The 19,587-nt window shown below is 41.1% G+C and overlaps 1 protein-coding gene across 3 annotated transcripts in view; it reads left to right on the top strand.

Moving 5' to 3' along the window:
• The first annotated feature begins 726 nt into the window (after positions 1-726).
• Positions 727-19,587, top strand: part of ASTN1 (astrotactin 1) — a 337,153-nt gene continuing 318,292 nt past the window's right edge. For 2 of the 3 annotated variants that reach the window (XM_032604868.1, XM_032604858.1), the window contains exon 1: positions 727-1,235. In XM_032604868.1, the coding sequence (XP_032460759.1) occupies positions 953-1,235 (283 nt within the window). In that variant the 5' untranslated portion in view covers positions 727-952. The remainder of the gene's footprint in view (positions 1,236-19,587) is intronic. The other variant, XM_032604850.1, reaches the window with a different exon arrangement.

Here is a 19,587-nt window from a genome sequence, read left to right as displayed (position 1 = left end):
TTCTTTGAGTTAGCTCTACTTTTTCTCTCAATTATAGCATGCCCTCAATTATCTTTATATTGCTTATCATAGATAACGTTTGTAACAGAAATGAAACTGAAGAGGCAGAGAGAAATTGCAAATAAAAGTTCGGGTCTCCTGCTTAACCGTATGCAGGACACTGGCCTTGTTCTTTGTTATTCATACCATCTATGTATATCTACATACAGAATATTTCCTTTAAATACTTCTGCACAGTTACTGCTGAGTAATAATACACACGTGCATTTATACCAGTACACGCTTATCCAATATACAAATCCAATTTTAGTGGGTAAAGAAGACTGGGACCACCTACATCTACAAAATAACTGGGGGCGTATTTGGATCTAGAGACCCCCATCACCTGCTCTGAGGAAGCACCTTATAAAGGGCGTGCGTGTGTGTGTGTGTGTGTGTGTGTGTGTGTGTGCGCGCGCCCTCCCCAAGGCATCTGGAAGATAATGCGAGAGGGAATATTTTGCATTGCAAAAACGGTTAAAAAAAAAAAAAAAAAAAGCTGTGCAGGTAGTTTATAGCTAGGAGCGTGCTCCTGCCGAGGGATGCAAAGGAGGAGAAAGGCGGCAGCACCTGCAGCCTACTGGGGACTGACCTGATTCCCTAGAATCTTCAGCTCCCTTCCTCTTTCCTCCGACGTCCTTCCTTCTCCTTTTCTCCACTCCCCACCTCCCCCCACCCCCTTTTCCCCTTCCCCAGATAAGCAGCTCCGGGAAACAAAGAGCGCGGGCTCTCCAGGCATCAGCGCTTAAGCCCTGCACCAGGCTAGCGGCGTCTCATTCCGGGGACCAGAGCTTTCCCGGCTCCACATCTCCTCCCCAACGTCCCCCGCCTCCCGCGCTCGCTCGCTCGCTCCCTCCCGCTCGCTGCCTCCCCCACCTTCGCGGCGCTGGGAGGAAGGCGGCCGGGGCTCAAGATGGCTTTAGCCAGGCTCTGCGCCCTGCTCGCCTGCTGCTGGGGGCCGGCGGCGGTGCTGGCCACGGCCGCGGGCGACGTGGATCCTTCCAAGGAGCTGGAGTGCAAGCTGAAGAGCATCACGGTGTCGGCGCTGCCTTTCCTGCGCGAGAACGACCTGAGTATCATGCACAGCCCCTCGGCCTCCGAGCCCAAGCTCCTCTTCTCGGTACGCAACGACTTCCCGGGAGAAATGGTCGTGGTGGACGACCTGGAGAACACGGAGCTGCCCTACTTCGTGCTGGGTGAGTCCCGGGGGAGGTCGAGGCGCTGGCCCGGCGCCCTCACCCCCCCCACTCGGGCTCGCTCTCCACACCCACTCGCCGGCGACCTCCCCTCCCCCACTCCTACCTCCCTGGATCCGCCCCATTCCCAGACCATTCTCCATACCGACTTGCAGACTGGCGCCTCAAAGCTGGGCCTTCCACCTCCCCTCAGCCGCCCTGCCCCAAAGGAACAGGTTGCAGGAGTCTCTCTGAAACCTTTCCCAGCCTTGACCTCCCAGCTTTCATTCAGAAGCACGTTGACAGGGCACGTCTTGGCAGTTCCCAGCTCACCTCCCAGAAGCCCTTTTTCCACTCCCAGGCCAAATGCTCAGCTCTTTGCTTCACACTCCCTGGGCCCCCATCCCCACCCACAGCATCCCCTGGGGGAGTTAGAAATAGGTATCCAGTGCCCACCTAGCCAGGTATGTGCAGGTCAGATTGCACTGGCTGAATCTCCAGTATTCACTCACTGAGAGCTCTTTTTCTGTCACCAGGTTGCTGAAACTCTCTGGCCTTCTTTCAGAACAGAAGTTTCCTACACCCCTGGTGTCCATCCTGGCAAGTCCTACCTCCATGCTTACATGTAACAGATACCTCCTTACAGACACCTCCACATTTCCAATTCCTTGGATGAACAAATCATCCAACTGTAGTCTGTTAACACTGGCATCTTTGTTCTCCAGCTCCCTTAGATAGATAGGCATTCCTGCACAGAGAATAGCCTCCCTGGCCAAGAAGCTCTTCCTTCCTTTGTTTATTTATTTACATCTCTCTCTTGGTATCCCTATTTTAATTTCCTTAGGCCATAAAACTCCTTCAGATACTGGAACTTCTACATCACTTCTAATCCACCCCTCTTTTTTCACTTCCAAGCTGCAAAGATACTGTAGTCCTGCTCCAGCATCTTGCAAAGTACCACAGGTTCATGTGACCTTGTTGTCCAAAATTTCCGTCACTTCTCCATGTGCAGATCTATCTCACCCTGCTGTGCATGCCCACCATGCGATCCATTTCTTTACTGCTGCTATAAATCATTCTTATTTTGCCCAGGAGAGAATTAAAATATAACCACAAGTAAGTTTCTAGATCCAAGAAAAAAAAGTGAAAATGTCCAGGAAGCTGTTTCATCTCTTGACTGCCCGACCAACTAAAGTTCACTTTGTAGGGACATGGCTTCCTGTTGGCCGTATGTAGGTTGAAACCACAAATGGAATGCTATTTCACATCCTCTTCATGCTCTTTCCTTACGAGACATAAAACATTAAGAAGTGGATGAGTAAACCCCCACTCTCCAGCCCCTATGGAAAAACGATTTCAGAAATTGCCTGGTCCTTTGAAAAGTTGGTTCACAGTTCCTGGAGTACAGCTCAGTAGACCCCATTAAGCCCAACCTACAGCCTTGATGGCATTATTTAGTTTTGCGTTAAAAATGTACTAATAACACAATAAAAACTGGGGACTAGCTGGGAATGCTGACATTGTGGATACGCTGTTGATTAAAATGTGTAATTGCTGGGTTATTCAGTGGATGTAAATTTTGTGTTGAAGTCATGCTGATGTGCAAGTACAATCTGTTCATTGTCATGTGTAAGGATGAGTATAGGGAATTATATGTTTCTAAAGAGCCTATTTTGGGCTCTACATGCAGTGTTTACTGTGCATCAAGAGGGACATGTGTGATACATGAAAAAAAAGAAGATTGGACTAACAGGTATTCAAAATTCCGGTTCCTTTTTTGCAGAATCCCAAAGCAGGGCCTAAAGCCATGATGTGGCTACTAGGGTCCAACGTGCACAGCAAAAGCCCAGATGTTAAAGAATGGCTTTTCTGCACCTCAGTGCAAAGCTGCCCACTGCAGCACCCTGCTGGAGTTGCTATGGTAACCTCCTGCAACTTGGCATTTACACGCAGGAGCAGACACACTCTCTCATTTCAGGGCCAGATGCATTTGCTCAATGCATTGATTGTCCCCTGCCCTCCCAGTTAATGGGGTATGTTCAGAACCAGAGATGTATTGGTACCTTCCCTTTTGGCCCAGTATTCTCAGGGGGAGTAGGAGTGAATCTCAGCTTGCGTAGCGGGGCAGAGCTGGACAGAAAGAGAAAGGAGTCCAAGTTCATGGAAGTCAAGGGTGGTTGCTTTTGAAGTTAACTTTTGTTGTCCTGGATCCTGTCACTCGTGGCTGACAGTAAGGTCTGTAGTGACTTTGATTTAGAGGTTTCCCTACTCTTACCTCTAGAACCTGGTTTGCTTAATCCACCCCCTAGAGGAATTTGAATCGATCAGTCCTGGGAACTTATTGAGCATTTACTTGCTTGACATTCTTAGGTGCTTTTAGGATACAGAAGTTAAAAAAAAATAAAAGGCTTCTGCCCTCAGAGCTGTGAGTAATAACACCTGATTGTGTGGCAAGGTTGTCAAGGGCTGTAGGAATGTGGAGGAAGGAGATACTTGCATGGCAAGAGCAGACTCCATGGAAGATATGGGCTTGACTAGGGGCCTTGACCAAAATCAGATCCTTTTGTCTCCAGGGTCAAGTCCTATACCTCAGTGAGGCAAACAAGTGTCTTCTTCTGACTATAGCCTTCTGCAGCCTCTTATCTCTACAAGTCTGCCATGGCTTTCAGGGCTCTTTCAAGACTTTGCACATGCTCTTCCCTCTGCCTAGAATGGTCTTCCCCACTCCTCCACTTGGCAGCCATTCATTCTTCCTTCTATACCCTGCACACATAGGCACCTCTCGATGAAGCCTTTCCTACCCCCACCAAAGTAGTTTGAGTTCATTCATCCCTCTTCAGTGCTCTTTGCATGGATTAAAAAAAATAAACACACACACACACAAATGAACAAAATCAAAGATAGGTTAGATTTGGCTTGGCCTAGGAAGGGTGAAGCCATTTGAGGTCATGGAAAGGATGAGCCAAGTATGGTAGTAGGAATGAATGTGGGACTAGCATGCATATGGCACAGGACAGAGATTTGCCTGGTGGTCTGAGAGTACAGAGGACTCTGCCTGGCTCTGTAGGGTGGGACATGGCTCACCACTTAAAAGCCAAGCAGGGGACGGCTGACTTGACAGAGAAAGCACTGAAGCCTGACTTGTAGAGGCTATCTCAGCCTTCGAAATTGTTGTCAATTTTGCTTGTAGGGTAACTCTGAGGGGCAGTGGAGGGGGTGGCGTTATCTCCTGTTCTCTGAAGTAGGATTTGCAAATTCTGCTGCAAGGGCCGTATGTAACTTTCAGATGTGTTTTGTTTGGCTACACACAGTTTTGAATTTCAATGTTCTTAGTCGCGTCATGCCATCTCTAGATTGCCATACTTCCTATGAATATTGATTGTACTATGGCTGAACCTCTTCTTTATGGTTCTTATCTGGTACCTCTTAGCCAGGTAATCTAAACCCCTGTTTTCAGAAGTGTTGTAAAACTTTCTATAATATGGGAAAATAACTGCAATTCCTAACTCAAAATACTTAGATACGTAGGCCTTATTACCCTCTCAGGAGAATATAAAATTTTGCTGTGCAAGGTGCTATTTAAGGTGTCTGGAGCAGGCCAGTGTGGTGGTTAAAAGAACAGGCTTTGAAGACAGATCTGGTATCAACTCCAGACTTTCCACTTATTCCAACAGTGGAGAAAAGTAAGGATGGAGAGGTTAAGTAACTTACTGAGGGTTACATAGCTGACGATTGATGGGTCTGTAACTTGAACTCAGGTTAATATGACATTTAAGTCTTTCTCTTATTTGCTATTTCATAGGCCTTAAAAGTTTTCAAAATCTGTTATTTTTCATGGTTGAATAAAAGGAGCCCTGGCAATGGTTAGAATAGGGAAAACACACTCAGTTTGCATAAAGGAGTCCTTTTTGGTTTCTATGTAAACACCTTTTGAACACCCTTGTCCATCAAGTGATTTCTCACATACGCCTTAATACAGAAGAGGATGAACTTCACAAGGAATATTTACCTAAGTAGGTATACTTACCTAAGCAGAATTGGGGAATTCTTATTTCATTCATAGTTTCCAGGTCTGGGTAGCCATGTGTTATGGTGTGTTATGGCACCCACAGCCATGATGAACAAAGTAGGGTATATGGGGATTAAGATAACATGTTCAGTGCTCTTCTGAGAAGGGCCCCACAGAAATGCAAACTGGGAAGCCCAGACAGCAGGTTCTGCTGTGAAATGGAGCCATCCGGAAGGCACTGTGGTTTCAGCTTCTTGACGAAGTCCACTGAAGTTTGTATCAGGTGATCTTATGCATAGAATTCACTGTCAGAGCCCAGTGGCACTGCTTGAATAGCAGTTACTGAGCTTTTTGATTGGCTTCAAATATAACATTAGACATAGTTTTCTACTTACCATTGAGCTTGGCCTAATAGGAAGCATCCTAGTTTTTTTCCCCACATATCCCTCCATCTCCCCATTCAAGAAGAAACTTTAAAATTTGTTTGTTTTCCTTCCTTTTGCTCTTTGCTACAGTGAGCTGCCTAGGTTAACAGCAAACAAATTCACATAGAGTGGCAGCCCCATCCAAGACATGGGAGGATGATTAGTAGCAACCTTAAGGTAGGGTCTTCAGCACTTATATAACTCTTACTAGCAGAATGCACTAATTTATAGTATTGAGAGGGTTGTTATTTACTGTTTCTCTACAGAACTGTAGATTTTACATCAAAGGAATTTTAAATGCAAGAGTGATGAATTTTACATTTCAAATGCTCTTCTAGATATATTGATATGGTTTGAAGTTTTTGAAGGAAAAGTAAAATACAAGCTTAATTTCTTTATATATATTTGGAGGCAAGATTGAGGTCTTGATTTACAGAATATATATACACACACATATATATGTATTTTTTTCTTTGTTTCTTTTTTTTTTTTTTTGTGGTACGCGGGCCTCTCACTGTTGTGGCCTCTCCCGTTGCGGAGCACAGGCTCCAGACGCGCAGGCTCAGTGGCCATGGCTCACGGGCCCAGCCGCTCCGCGGCATGTGGGATCTTCCTGGACCGGGGCACGAACCCGCGTCCCCTCATCGGCAGGTGGACTCTCAACCACTGCGCCACCAGGGAAGCCCTGTTTATTTTTAAGGAATGTAATTAAACCTAAAGTCTAGTAGTTTCTCAGATTAAGCCCAGTTTACGAACAGAACGTGGCACCTTTTCAGCAGGGATATGCCAAGACTTTCTTCACTTTTATACCAAGTTCAAATACGTGCAAACAGATGTATTTTGCTCAAAAAAGCTCTATTTTGAGCAAGTTAATCTCCCAGGATAAGTTTAGGCCTATGGTGATTTTTAACATACCACAATTTGGCATCTATCGCCATTTTTTATTATAAATATGAAATAGTTAATATTTTATTTTTTAATCATATACACTTTAAATACTGAGAGAAAAAAACAAAGTGCCTCTATTGATCTCCTAGTTTCCAAGGAGCAAAATTTGGAAAACTTAACTTCTTGCTGATGGCAATGTAAACCGACATGATGACTTCTGTAAAACAATTTGATATTATATAGTAAAGTTGAAAATATACATGCTTTATCACCAAGCAATTCCACTTTTAAGTATTTATTATATAGGAATTCTTACATCTATACACAAGAATATTTGTAGCAGCATTGTTGGTAGTAGCAAAACCTGGAAGCAACCCAACATCTTAATAGGAGGCTAGAAGTATACAGGTGTTATAGTTACCCAATGGAGTATTATCCAGCCATGAAAATAAATGAGTTGCAGCTACATATACCAACATGGGTAAACCTCACAAATATATCATAAGTGAAAATAAGCAACTAACTTAAAAATACAAATGATATAATTTCATTTATATAAAATTCAAAATAACGACATATTGTTTAACGATACTTACCGATGTACAATTTGTATGAAAAGCAAGGAAACAGAAAAACACAAAGGATGGGTGTTACCTCCTGTGCAAATATAAGATGATGTGAAGGAGGAGGGAAAAAAGAGGGCTTCAGACATTCTGGCAGTTCTTGATTTTTGTTTTTCTTCCTTTTTAAAAAAAGTAAACTTAATTTTTATAACAGTTTTAGATTTAGAGAAAAATTGTGAAGATAGTACAGAGAGTTCCCATATACCCTGCACCCAGTTTCAACTGTTATTAACATCTTACATTAGTATGATACATTTATTACATATAAAGAACCAATACTGACACATTACTATTAACTGACGTCTATACTTTATTCAGGTTTACTTAGTTTTTACCTAGTATCCTCTTTCTGTCCGAAGATCCTACCGGAATCCTATGTTACATTTAGTCATCACATCTCCTTAGGCACCTCTTGACTGTGAGAGTTTCTCAGACTTGTTCTTTTGTGTGTGTGTGTGTGTGTGTGTGTGTGTGTGTGATACGCGGGCCTCTCACTGTTGTGGCCTCTCCCGTTGTGGAGCACAGGCTCCGTACGCGCAGGCCCAGCAGCCATGGCTCACGGGCCCAGCTGCTCTGCGGCATGTGGGATCTTCCAGGACCAGGGCACAAACCCGTGTCCCCTGCATCGGCAGGCGGACTCTCAACCACTGCGCCACCAGGGAAGCTCTCAGACTTGTTCTTGATGACCTTGACAGTTTTGAGGGGTACTTGTCAGGTCTTCTGTAGAATGTCCCTCAATTTGGATTCTTTTTTTCTTCATTCTTTTTCTTTTTAAAATATCTTTACTGGGGTATAATTGCTTTACAATGTTGTGTTAGTTTCTGCTGTATAACAAAGTGAGTCAGCTATATGTATAAATATATCCCCATATCCCCTCCCTCTTGCGTCTCCCTCCCACCCTCCCATCCCACCCCTCTGGGTGGTCACAAAGCACCGAGCTGATCTCTCTGTGCTATGCGGCTGCTTCCCACTACCTATCTATTTTACATTTGCTAGTGTATATATGTCAATGCTACTCTCTCACTTTGTCCCAGCTTACCCTTACCCCAACCTGTGTCCTCAAGTCCATTCTCTATGTCTGCGTCTTTTTTCCTGTCCTGCCCCTAGGTTCTTCAGAATGATTTCTTAGATTCCATACATATGTGTTAGCATACAGTACTTGTCTTTCTCTTTCTGACTTACTTCACTCCGTATGACAGACTCTAGGTCCATCCACCTCACTAATAATAACTCAATTTCATTTCTTTTTATGGCTGAGTAATATTCCATTTGTATATATGTGCCACATCTTCTTTACCCATTTATCTCTCAGTGGACACTTAGGTTGCTTCCATGTCCTGACTATTGTAAATAGAGCTGCAATGAACATTGTGGTACGTGACTCTTTTTGAATTACGGTTTTCTCAGGGTATATGCCCAGTAGTGGGATTGCTGGGTCATATGATAATTCTATTATTAGTTTTTAAGGAACCTCCATATTGTTCTCCATAGTGGCTGTATCAATTTACATTCCCACCAAAAATGCAAGAGGGTTCCCTTTTCTCCACACCCTCTACAGCATTTATTGTTTATAGATTTATTGATGATGGCCATTCTGACTGGTGTGAGGTGATACCTCATTGTAGTTTTGATTTGCATTTCTCTAATGATTAGTGATGTTGAGCATCCTTTCATGTGTTTCTTGACAATCTGTATATCTTCTTTGGAGAAATGTCTATTTAGGTCTTCTGCCCATTTTTGGATTGGGTTATTTGTTTTATTGATATTGAGCTTCATAAGCTGCTTGTATATTTTGGAGATTAATCCTTGGTCAGTTGCTTCATTTGCAAATATTTTCTCCCATTCTGAGGGTTGTATTTTTGTCTTGTTTATGGTTTCCTTTGCTGTGCAGAAGCTTTTAAGTTGCATTAGGTCCCATTTGTTTATTTTTGTTTTTATTTCCATTTCTCTAGGAGGTGGGTCATAAAGGATCTTGCTGTGATGTATGTCATAGAGTGTTCTACCTATGTTTTCCTCTAAGAGTTTTATAATGTCTGGCCTTACATTTAGGTCTTTAATCCATTTTGAGTTTATTTTTGTGTATGGTGTTAGGAAGTGTTCTAATGTCGTTCTTTTACATGTAGCTGTCCAGTTTTCCCAGCGCCACTTATTGAAGAGGCTCTCTTTTCTCTGTTGTATACTCTTGCCTCCTTATCAAAAATAAGCTGACCATATGTGCCTGGGTTTCTCTCTGGGCTTTCTATCCTATTCCATTGATCTATATTTCTGTTTTTGTGCCAGTACCGTACTGTCTTGATTACTGTAGCTTTGTAGTATAGTCTGAAGTCAGGGAGCCTGATTCCTCCAGCTCCATTTTTCTTTCTCAAGATTGCTTTGGCTATTTGGGGTCTTTTGTGTTTCTATACAAATTGTTAAGTTTTTTGTTCTAGTTCTGTAAAAAGTGCCAGTGGTAGTTTGATAGGGATTGCATTGAATCTGTAGATTGTTTTGGGTAGTAGAGTCATTTTCACAATGTTGATTCTTCTAGTCCAAGAACATGGTATATCTCTCCATCTGTCTGTATCATCTTTAATTTCTTTCATCAGTGTCTTATAGTTTTCTGCATACAGGTCATTTGTCTCCTTAGGTAAATTTATTCCTAGATATTTTATTCTTTTTGTTGCAGTGGTAAATGGGAGTGTTTCCTTAATTTCTCTTTCAGATTTTTCATCATTAGTGGATAGGCGTGCAAGAGATTTCTGTGCATTAATTTTGTACCCTGCTACTTTACCAAATTCATTGATTAACTCTAGTAATTTTCTGGTAGCATCTTTAGGATTCCCTATGTGTAGTGTCCTGTCATCTGCAAACAGTGACAGCTTTCCTTCTTCTTTCCAATTTGGATTCCTTTTATTTCTTTTTCTTCTCTGATTGCTGTGGCTAAAACTTCCAAAACTCTGTTGAATAATAGTGGTGAGAGTGGGCAACCTTGTCTTGTTCCTGATCTTAGTGGAAATGCTTTCAGTTTTTCACCATTGAGAATGATGTTGACTGTGGATTTCTCATATATGGCCTTTATTATGTTGAGGTAGTTTCCCTCTTTGCCTACTTTCTGGAGAGTTTTTATCATAATTGGGTGTTGAATTTTATCAGAAGCTTTTTCTACATCTCCTGAGATTATCATATGGTTTTTCTCCTTCAGTTTGTTAATATGGTGTATCACATTGATTGATTTTTGCATATTGACGAATCCTTACACTCCTGGGATAAACCCCACTTGGTCATGGTGTATGATCCTTTTAATGTGCTGTTGGATTCTGTTTGCTAGTATTTTGTTGAGGATTTTTGCATCTATGTTCATCAGTGATATTGCCCTGTAGTTTTTTCTTTTTCTGCGGTACGCGGGCCTCTCACTCTTGTGGCCTCCCCCGTTGTAGAGCACAGGCTCCGCACGCGCAGGCTCAGCGACCATGGCTTACGGGCCCAGCCGCTCCGCAGCATGTGGGATCTTCCCGGACCGGGGCACGAACCCGTGTCCCCTGCATCGGCAGATGGACTCTCAACCACTGCGCCACCAGGGAAGCCCTGTAGTTTTCTTTTTTTGTGACATCTTCATCTCGATTTGATATCAGGTTGATGGTGGCCTCGTAGAATGAGTTTGGGAGTGTTTCTCCCTCTGCTATATTTTTGAAGAGTTTGAGAAGGATAGGTGTTAGCTCTTCTCTAAATGATGGTGTTCGCCTGTGAAGCCATCTGGTCCTGGGCTTTTGTTTTTGGAAGATTTTTAATCACAGTTTCAATTTCAGTGCTTGTGATTGGTCTGTTTATATTTTCTGTTTCTTCCTGGTTCAGTCTCAGAAGGTTGTGCTTTTCTAAGCATTTGACCATTTCTTCCAGGTTGTCCATTTTATTGGTATATAGTTGCTTGTAATAATCTCTCATGATCCTTTGTATTTCTGCAATGTCAGTTGTTACTTCTCCTTTTCATTTCTAATTCTGTTGATTTGAATATTCTCCCTTTTTTTCTTGATGAGTCTGGCTAATGGTTTATCAATTTTGTTTATCTTCTCAAAGAACCAGCTTTTAGTTTTATTGACCTTTGCTATTGTTTTCTTCATTTCTTTTTCGCTGACCTCTGATCTGATGTTAATGCTTTCCTTCTGCTAACTTTGGGTTTTTTTGTTCTTCTTTCTCTAATTGCTTTAGGTGTAAGCTTAGGTTGTTTATGTGAGATTTTCCTTGTTTCTTGAGGTGGGATTGTATTGCTCTAAACTTCCCACTTAGAACTGCTTTTGCTGCATCCCATATGTTTTTGGCCAACGTGTTTCATTGCCATTTGTTTCTAGGTATTTTTTGATTTCCTCTTTGATTTTTTCAGTGATCTCCTGGTTATTTAGTAGCATATTGTTTAGCCTCCTTTTGTTTGTATTTTTTACAGTTTTCTTCCTGTAATTAATATCTTGTCTCATAGCGTTGTTGTCAGAAAAGGTACTTGATATGATATCAATTTTCTTAAATTTACGAAGGCTTGATTTGTGACCCAAGATATGTTATATATTGGAGAATGTTGCGTGAGCACTTGAGAAGAAAGTGTATTCTGTTGTTTTGGGATGGAATGTCCTATAAATATCAATTAAGTCCATCTTGTCTAATGTGTCATTTAAAGCTTGCGTTTCATAATTTATTTTAATTTTGGTTCATCTGGCCATTGGTGAAAGTGGGGTGTTAAAGTCCCGTAATATTTTTGTGTTACTTTCAATTTCCCCTTTTATGGCTGTTAGCATTTGTCTTTCTTATTGAGGTGCTCCTCTGTTGGGTGCGTAAGTATTTACAATTGTTATATCTTCTTTTTGGATCGATCCCTTGATCATTATGTAGTGTCCTTCTTTGTATCTTGTAATAGTCTTTATTTTAGAGTTTATTTTGTCTCATATGAGAATTGCTACTACAGCTCTCTTTTGATTTTCATTTGCATGGAATATCTTTTTTCCATCCCCTCACTTTCAGTCTGTATGTGTCCCTAGGTCTGAAGTGGGTCTCTTGTAGACAGCATATATATGGGTCTTCTTTTTGTGTCCATTTTGCCAGTGTATGACTTTTGGTTGGAGCATTTAATCCATTTACATTTAAGGTAATTATCAATATTTATGTTCCTATTACCATTTTCTTAATTGTTTTGGGTTTGTATTGTACGTCTTTTCCTTCTCTTGTGTTTCCTGCCTAGAGAAGTTCCTTTAGCATTTGTTGTAAAGCTGGTTTGATGGTGCTGAATTCTCTCAGTTTTTGGTTGTCTGTAAAGGTTTTAATTTCTCTGTCAAATCTGAATGAGATCCTTGCTGGGGATAGTCATCTTGGTTGTAAGTTTTTCCCTTTCATCACTTTAAATATGTCCTGCCACTCCCTTCTGGCTTGCAGTTTCTGCTGAAAGATCAGGTGTTAACCTTATGGGGATCCCCTTGTATATTATCTGTTGCTTTTCCCTTGCTGCTTTTAGTATTTTTTCTTTGTATTTAATTTTTGATAGTTTGATTAACATGTGTCTTGGCATGTTTCTCCTTGGATTTATCCTGTATGGGACTCTCTGTACTTCCTGGACTTGATTGACTATTTCCTTTCCCATATTAGGGAATTTTTCAACTGTAATCTCTTCAAATATTTTCAGACCCTTTCTTTTTCTCTTCTTCTTCTGGGACCCTTATAATTCGAATGTTGGTACATTTAATGTTGTCCCAGAGGTCTCTGAGGCTGTCCTCAATTCTTTTCATTCTTTTTTCTTTATTCTGCTCTGTGGTAATTATTTCCACTATTTTATCTTCCAGGTCACTTATCCATTCTTCTGCCTCAGTTATTCTGCTATTGATTCCTTCTAGAGAATTTTTAATTTCATTTATTGTGTTGTTCATCATTGTTTGTTTGCTCTTTTCTTCTAGGTCCTTGTTAAACGTTCCTTGTATTTTCTCCATTCTAGTTCCATGATTTTGTATCATCTTTACTCTCATTACTCTGAATTCTTTCTCAGGTAGGCTGCCTATTTCCTTTACATTTGTTTGGCCTGGTGGGTTTTTACCTTGCTCCTTCATCTGCTGCATATTTCTCTGTCTTCTGATTTTGCTTATCTTACTGTGTTTGGGGTCTCCATTTGCAGGTTGCAGGTTTGTAGTTCCCGTTGTTTTTCGTGTCTGCCCCCAGTGGGTAAGGTTGGTTCAGTGGGTTGTGTAGGCTTCCTGGTCGAGTGCACTGGTGCCTGTGTTCTGATGGATGAGGCTGGATCTTGTCTTTCTGGTGGTCAGGACTTTGGCTGGTGGTGTGTTTTTGGGGGTCTGTGAACTTATTATGATTTTAGCCTGCGTCTCTGCTAATGGGTGGGGTTGTGTTCCTGTCTTCCTAGGTGTTTTGCATGAGGCATGCAGCACTGGATCTTTTTGGCCGTTGGGTGGAGGTGGGTCTTTGCGTTGAGATGGAGATTTCTGGGAGAGCTCTCGCCGATTGATGTTACATGGGGCTGGGAGGTCTTTGGTGGTCCAATATCCTGAACTTGCCTCTCCCACTTCAGATGCTTAGGCCTGACATCAGGCCAGAGCACCAAGACCCTGTCAGCCATACATCTCAGAAGAAAACGGTGAAAATAAGAAGGAAAAAAAATTAAAATTAAAGAAATAATAAATAAAAAAATTAAATTATTATCATAAAAAATAATAATATTTAAAAAAAAGAGCAACCAAATCAATAAACAAATCCACCAATGATAAGAAGCCCTAAAAACTAAGCTAAGATAAACATAAAAATCCGAAACAAATCAGTAGCATTTGGCAAACCCCAAGTCGACAGTTGCTCCCAAAGTCCACCGCCTCAATTTCGGGACAATATGTTGTCTATTCAGGTATTCCAAGACGCAGTGTACATCAAGTTGATTGTGGGGATTTAATCCACTGCTCCTGAGTCTGCAGGGAGAAATTTCCCTTTCTCTTCTTTGTTCTCACAGCTCCTGGGGTTCAGCTTTGGGTTTGGCCCCACCTCTGCATGTAGGTCGCCCTCAGGCATCTTTTCCCCACTCAGACAAGAGGCGGTTCAAGCAGTGGCTCTTTAGGGGTCTCTTGTTCCCTCAGGTCGTGGGGTGGGAGGGGTACTGTAGTCATAACTGGAATGTGGGGTGAGCCTGCGGTGGCAGAGGTTGGCGTGACGTTGCAACTGCCTGAGGCATGCTGTGTGTTCTCCCAGGGAAGTTGTCCCTGGATCACGCGCCCCTGGCAGTGGCGGGCTGCACAGGCTCCTGGAGGGGAGCGAGGGTGTTTGGATAGTGACCTGTGCTTGCACACAGGATTCTTGGTGGCTGCAGCAGCGTTGGATTTTCTTGCCCGTTTCTGGGGTCCGTGCTGATAGCTGTGCAGCAGCGTTAGATTTTCACGCACTTCTCTGGGGTCCGTGCTGAGACGGGCTCATGCCCGTCTCTGGAGCTCATTTAGGCAGTGCTCTGCTTTCTGTGGGCAGACGGGGAAGGAATCCCCTCTCCTCACGCACCCCAAAACAATGGTCTCTTGCCTCTTCGGCAAGTCCAGACTTTTTCCCGGACTCCCTCCTGGCTAGCTGTGGCACACTAGCCCCCTCAGGCTATCTTCACACAGTGAACCCCAGTCCTCTCCCTGGGATCTGACCTCCGAAGCCCACGCCTCATTTCCCAGCCCCCACCTGCCCCAGTGGGTGAGCAGACAAGTGTCTCAGGCTGGTGAGTGCTGGTCGGCACTGATCCTCTGTGCGGGAAGCTCTCCGTCTTGCCCTCTGCAGCCCTGTTGCTGTGTTCTCCTCCGTAGCTCCGAAGCTTCCCCCCCTCCACCCCCCATCTCCGCCTGTGAAGGGGCTTCCTAGTGAGTGGAACCTTTTCCTCCTTCACAGCTCCCACCTAGAGGTGCAAGTCCCATCCCTATTCTTTTGTTTCTTTTTTTTCTTTTTGCCCTACCCAGGTACATGGGTATTTTCTTGCCTTTGGGGAAGTCTGAGGTCTTCTGCCAGCGTTCAGTAGGTGTTCTGTAGGAGTTGTTCCACTTGTAGATGTATCTTTGATGTATTTGTGGGGAGGAAATTTATCTGCACATCTTACTCCTCTGCCATCTTGAAGGTCCCCCTTCCACTCATTTTCTTAGATACTTAGTTACTTTGTAAAGATAGTTACTTAGGTCAGCATCTTTACCGCCCTCACCCCCTAGTAAAGTTGCATCATGTATTTAAGATACAGTTAGTGTTTTGTCACTTTCTGCATTCCATCGTGGAATCACCCAACCTCTTAAATGTTTTCTTTTCTCTTAGTTTGTAAACTTCAATGTTGGCTCTTTGTGCTCTAAAGTTTTATGGGTTTTTAACAAATATACACTGTCATATATCCAAAATTATATTATCATACAAAATAGTTTTACTGCCCTACAAAATTCTTCACTCTTTGCCTATGCCTATTCAACCCTTTCTTCATTACTCCAAACTCTGGCAACCGCTGAGCTTTTACTCTCACTATTGTTTTGCCTCTTCCAGAATGTCATGTAGTTGGAATTACACAGTATGTGGCCTTTTCAGACTTGCCGCATTCACTTAGCATTATGCATTTAAGATTCATTCATATGTTTTTTTATGGCTTGTCAGCTCATTTGTTTTAGTGCTGAATAATATTATATGGTGTGGATGTACCACAGTTTATCCATTTACCTATTGAAAGACATATCGGTTGCTTCCAGTTTTTAACAATTAAGAATAATAGTGCTATAAATATTAGCATATGCCTTCTTTGTGTGCTGGCTTTTTTGTTATGTTTTGTTTTTGGAATCTCAATGGAGAGGTTTGAGTTAATCATACACCTGAATCCAAAATATATTTTATCATAGGTCTGTGAAAGCCTTCCTCCTTCCAGTGGCTCACTTGTTTGTTTGTTTCTCTTTATCCTTACCTCCAATTTCCAGCTGCCCTTCCTCACAGGCCAACACTCTAATTTTTTCAATATGTATCTTTTTTTAAACATGTTCTTGTGAAATGTGAATAGTTTTTTGTGTACTCGTGTTATTGTTACTTTAACTAAATGGTGATGTGATATAATGACATTCTGATTCTTACTGTTGTCAGCCAGCACTCTATTTTAAGATCCACTCATGTTACTATGTGTGAATATAACCCGACACTGTACTGTCCAATTAAATTTCTGCAGTAATGATAATGTCCTATATTTGCCTTATTCAGTATGGTAGTCCCTACCCACATGTGGCTCTTTTGCACTTGAAATTTTGCTAGTGCTTCTAAGGAACCAAATTTTTTCTTAAAAAAATATTAAATAATTAACGTTGAAATAACCTCATGTGGCTAGTGGTTATGATGTTGAAAGTGCATATATAGGACATTTCCACCATTGCAGAAAGGATGACTGGACAGAGAAGGTCTAGCATTCCATGTTGGGCGTCTTCCCCATTTTACCAATCCATTCAGTGATGTATGCCTAGATTGCCTCCAGCTCCACATCCCTATAAATAATGCTGCGATAACCATTTTTATACATATTTCCTCAAGGATCATTGTGAAAGTTTCTCTGGGATATACAGCAGGAGTAGAATTGCTGGTTCATAAAGATTATGTACACTTAATTTGACTAAATACCATCAGATTGTGCTCAGAATGGCTGCCCCGGTATACACTCTCATCAGTGGTATTTGAGAGTTCCTGTATCCCCATTGTCCGGTGTTCTCATTTTTGTCAATCCACTACATGTAAAGTGATATCTCATTGTGTGATTTCACTCTGCATTTTTAGCAGCACTTTAAAACACTAAGGCACTTATCCCCTTGATTGTAATATGAATGATGAAGCATTTGTTTTCCTCAGATGGATGTATGTCTTTTGATTTCACCTGTATTTTTGTTTGGTTGGTTGGTTGGCTGGTTGGTTTTCCAGAAGCTTTTAGATTTTATGTATTTTAATTATTAATTATTTATTTTTGGCTTCTACACCTTAAGTCTTAGGGGAAGTTCTTCCTCCCTTTAGAGAAGTTTTTCCTCACTTTAGGATTATAAAAGGATTTATTACTTTCTGTTCTCATACTCTAGTGGTTTCATTTGTTGCATTTAAATATTTGGTATATTTTGAACTTATTCTGGTGTACACTATGAGATATAACACCTTATCCAGATGTACTGTATGAAGTGCCAACTTTAGCTCCTCAGATAGTTACTCAGATGTCTCAGTGTCATTTATTAAGTAGTTTGTGCCTTCCCCTCAGACTTGAGGCATCACCTTTTTCTTATAGTAAATTCTTTAATATAGTTAAGTTTATCTGAACTTCTGTTCTATTACTACATATAGCTGTTTATGTGCCTACCGTATTGTTTTAATTATTGAAGCTCTGTAGATGTTTCAGTATTTGGTAGGAGTAGTCACTTTTGCTACTATTCTTTTTCAGAATTCTCCTAAGCATTCTTCTTCTTCTTTTTTTAAATATAAACTTTCAAAGAAGCTTGTCTAGTTCTAAATATATATATGTATATACACACACACACACACACACACACATATATATGTATATACATATAAAACATCAAGAAAAACAAACACTAGTAATTTTTTGGCTTGAAATCTCATTAAATTAACTAAGGGGGAATTAATTAAATCCTTATAATGTTAAGTTTTTCTATTTAAGAACTTAGTATGTCTGTATTTATTCAAGTCTTCTAGTCTGTCCTTTCATAGAGTTTTAAAGACTTTTTGCCCCCTCATATAGTTCTTGCGCATCTCTTATTAGATTTCCTTCTAGGTATTTTATCATTTTGTGGTTTTGTAAAAGGAGTATTTTCTTTATATATATTCTCAACAATTATGTTTATATATATGAAATCTACTGATGTTTATGTTAATTTCAACCCCCATTACCTTACTGAATCTCTAGCCATACTAGTCTATCAGTTGCTTCTCCTGAATTTATAGCTATATACATATCATATGCAAATACTGATAATTTTATATCCTTCCTTTAAGTTTTTTACCTTTAATTTCATTCTCACTGGTACTGGTTCTGGTACTAATTCCAATATAAGGGCAAAGAAGAATGTGAATTCACATTTGATAATGTGAATTCGTCTCTTTTCCTAACTTTAATGGCAAATAACACTGCTGTCTTACAATTATGATAATGGCTTTTGGGTTAAGGTAAATAAAAATGACCATGTTAAGAAAGAATTGAGTGTTTTTTCCCTATCAAAAATGATTTTTAAAAAATTAAAAATATTTTTTGAGTATCTATAGAGATAATCATATGATTTTTCTCCTTAGATTTATTAAAAGGATAAATGGTATAGACTTTCTAATACTGAACCATCTTTGCATTCCTGAAACAACTTGTACATGGTAAATGATAAGTTATGCCTTTAATATGCTGTTGGATTCTGTTTGCTAATATTTTATTATGTATATTTTGCATCAGTATTCCTAAGTGAGATTAGTCATAGATTTTCTTTTTTTGTGTGTGTAATCTTTGTCAGAATTTGTCACCTATTTTACGTTTGATACATTTACATTTTTTCGTAAAAATAATTGTCAAGTTTTCCCTCTTTGTTTGCTCTAGCACAATTTAGATAGCACTGCAATTATAGGTAGAGCTTGTAATCTTTTTTTTTTTTTTAATTTATTTATTTATGTTTGGCTGTGTTGAGTCTTCGTTTCTGTGCGAGGCCTTTCTCTAGTTGTGGCGAGCGGGGGCCACTCTTCATCGCGGCGCGCGGGCCTCTCACTGTCGCGGCCTCTCTTGTTGCGGAGCACAGGCTCCAGATGCGCAGGCTCAGTAGTTGTGGCTCACGGGCGCAGTTGCTCCGCGGCATGTGGGATCCTCCCAGACCAGAGCTCGAACCCGTGTCTCCTGCATTGGCAGGAGGATTCTCAACCACTGCGCCACCAGGAAAGCCCAGAGTTTGTAATCTTAACCACTGTACCATACAGTATGGTGAATGTAATGACTGAATCAAGAACTGATTACTTTGTTGGTAAATAATGAACAACTAACTAAGTCAGACAGAATAATAGGGAATTCCTTCCAAAGACAATGGTATAAGTTGAGATTCAAAGGATGGTGGGATTTAGTCTGCTAAATAGGGGGTTCTAAGTTTGGAAAAGAAATTATGACCTCTAGCCTAAGGAAACAGGAAGTAGAAAATGTAAAAACCAAAATGGGTGAAAGGATGTGCAGTATAGTTATATTTAAGTTTCACGTTTGGCACTCATGTCAAAGCTGGCAACCTTTGGTTGAAGGGGCATGAAGCTGAGTATGTAAACCGAAGAAACAGCCAGTGAATTCTTTTACTCTTGCCAGTTCCTAGGTAGTTTTTATAATTCTAAGTAGTGAGGGGAATACTCACAGGGAATCCACCATACTATATAGCTCCATGAGGCAGTTCCCATTGAAATCTATGTACACATAGCATCACCTAGAGTTG

This window comes from Phocoena sinus, chromosome 1 (genome assembly GCF_008692025.1).
Source record: "Phocoena sinus isolate mPhoSin1 chromosome 1, mPhoSin1.pri, whole genome shotgun sequence".
Classification (NCBI taxonomy): domain Eukaryota; kingdom Metazoa; phylum Chordata; class Mammalia; order Artiodactyla; family Phocoenidae; genus Phocoena; species Phocoena sinus.
This window is presented reverse-complemented; position numbering and strand designations above follow the sequence as displayed.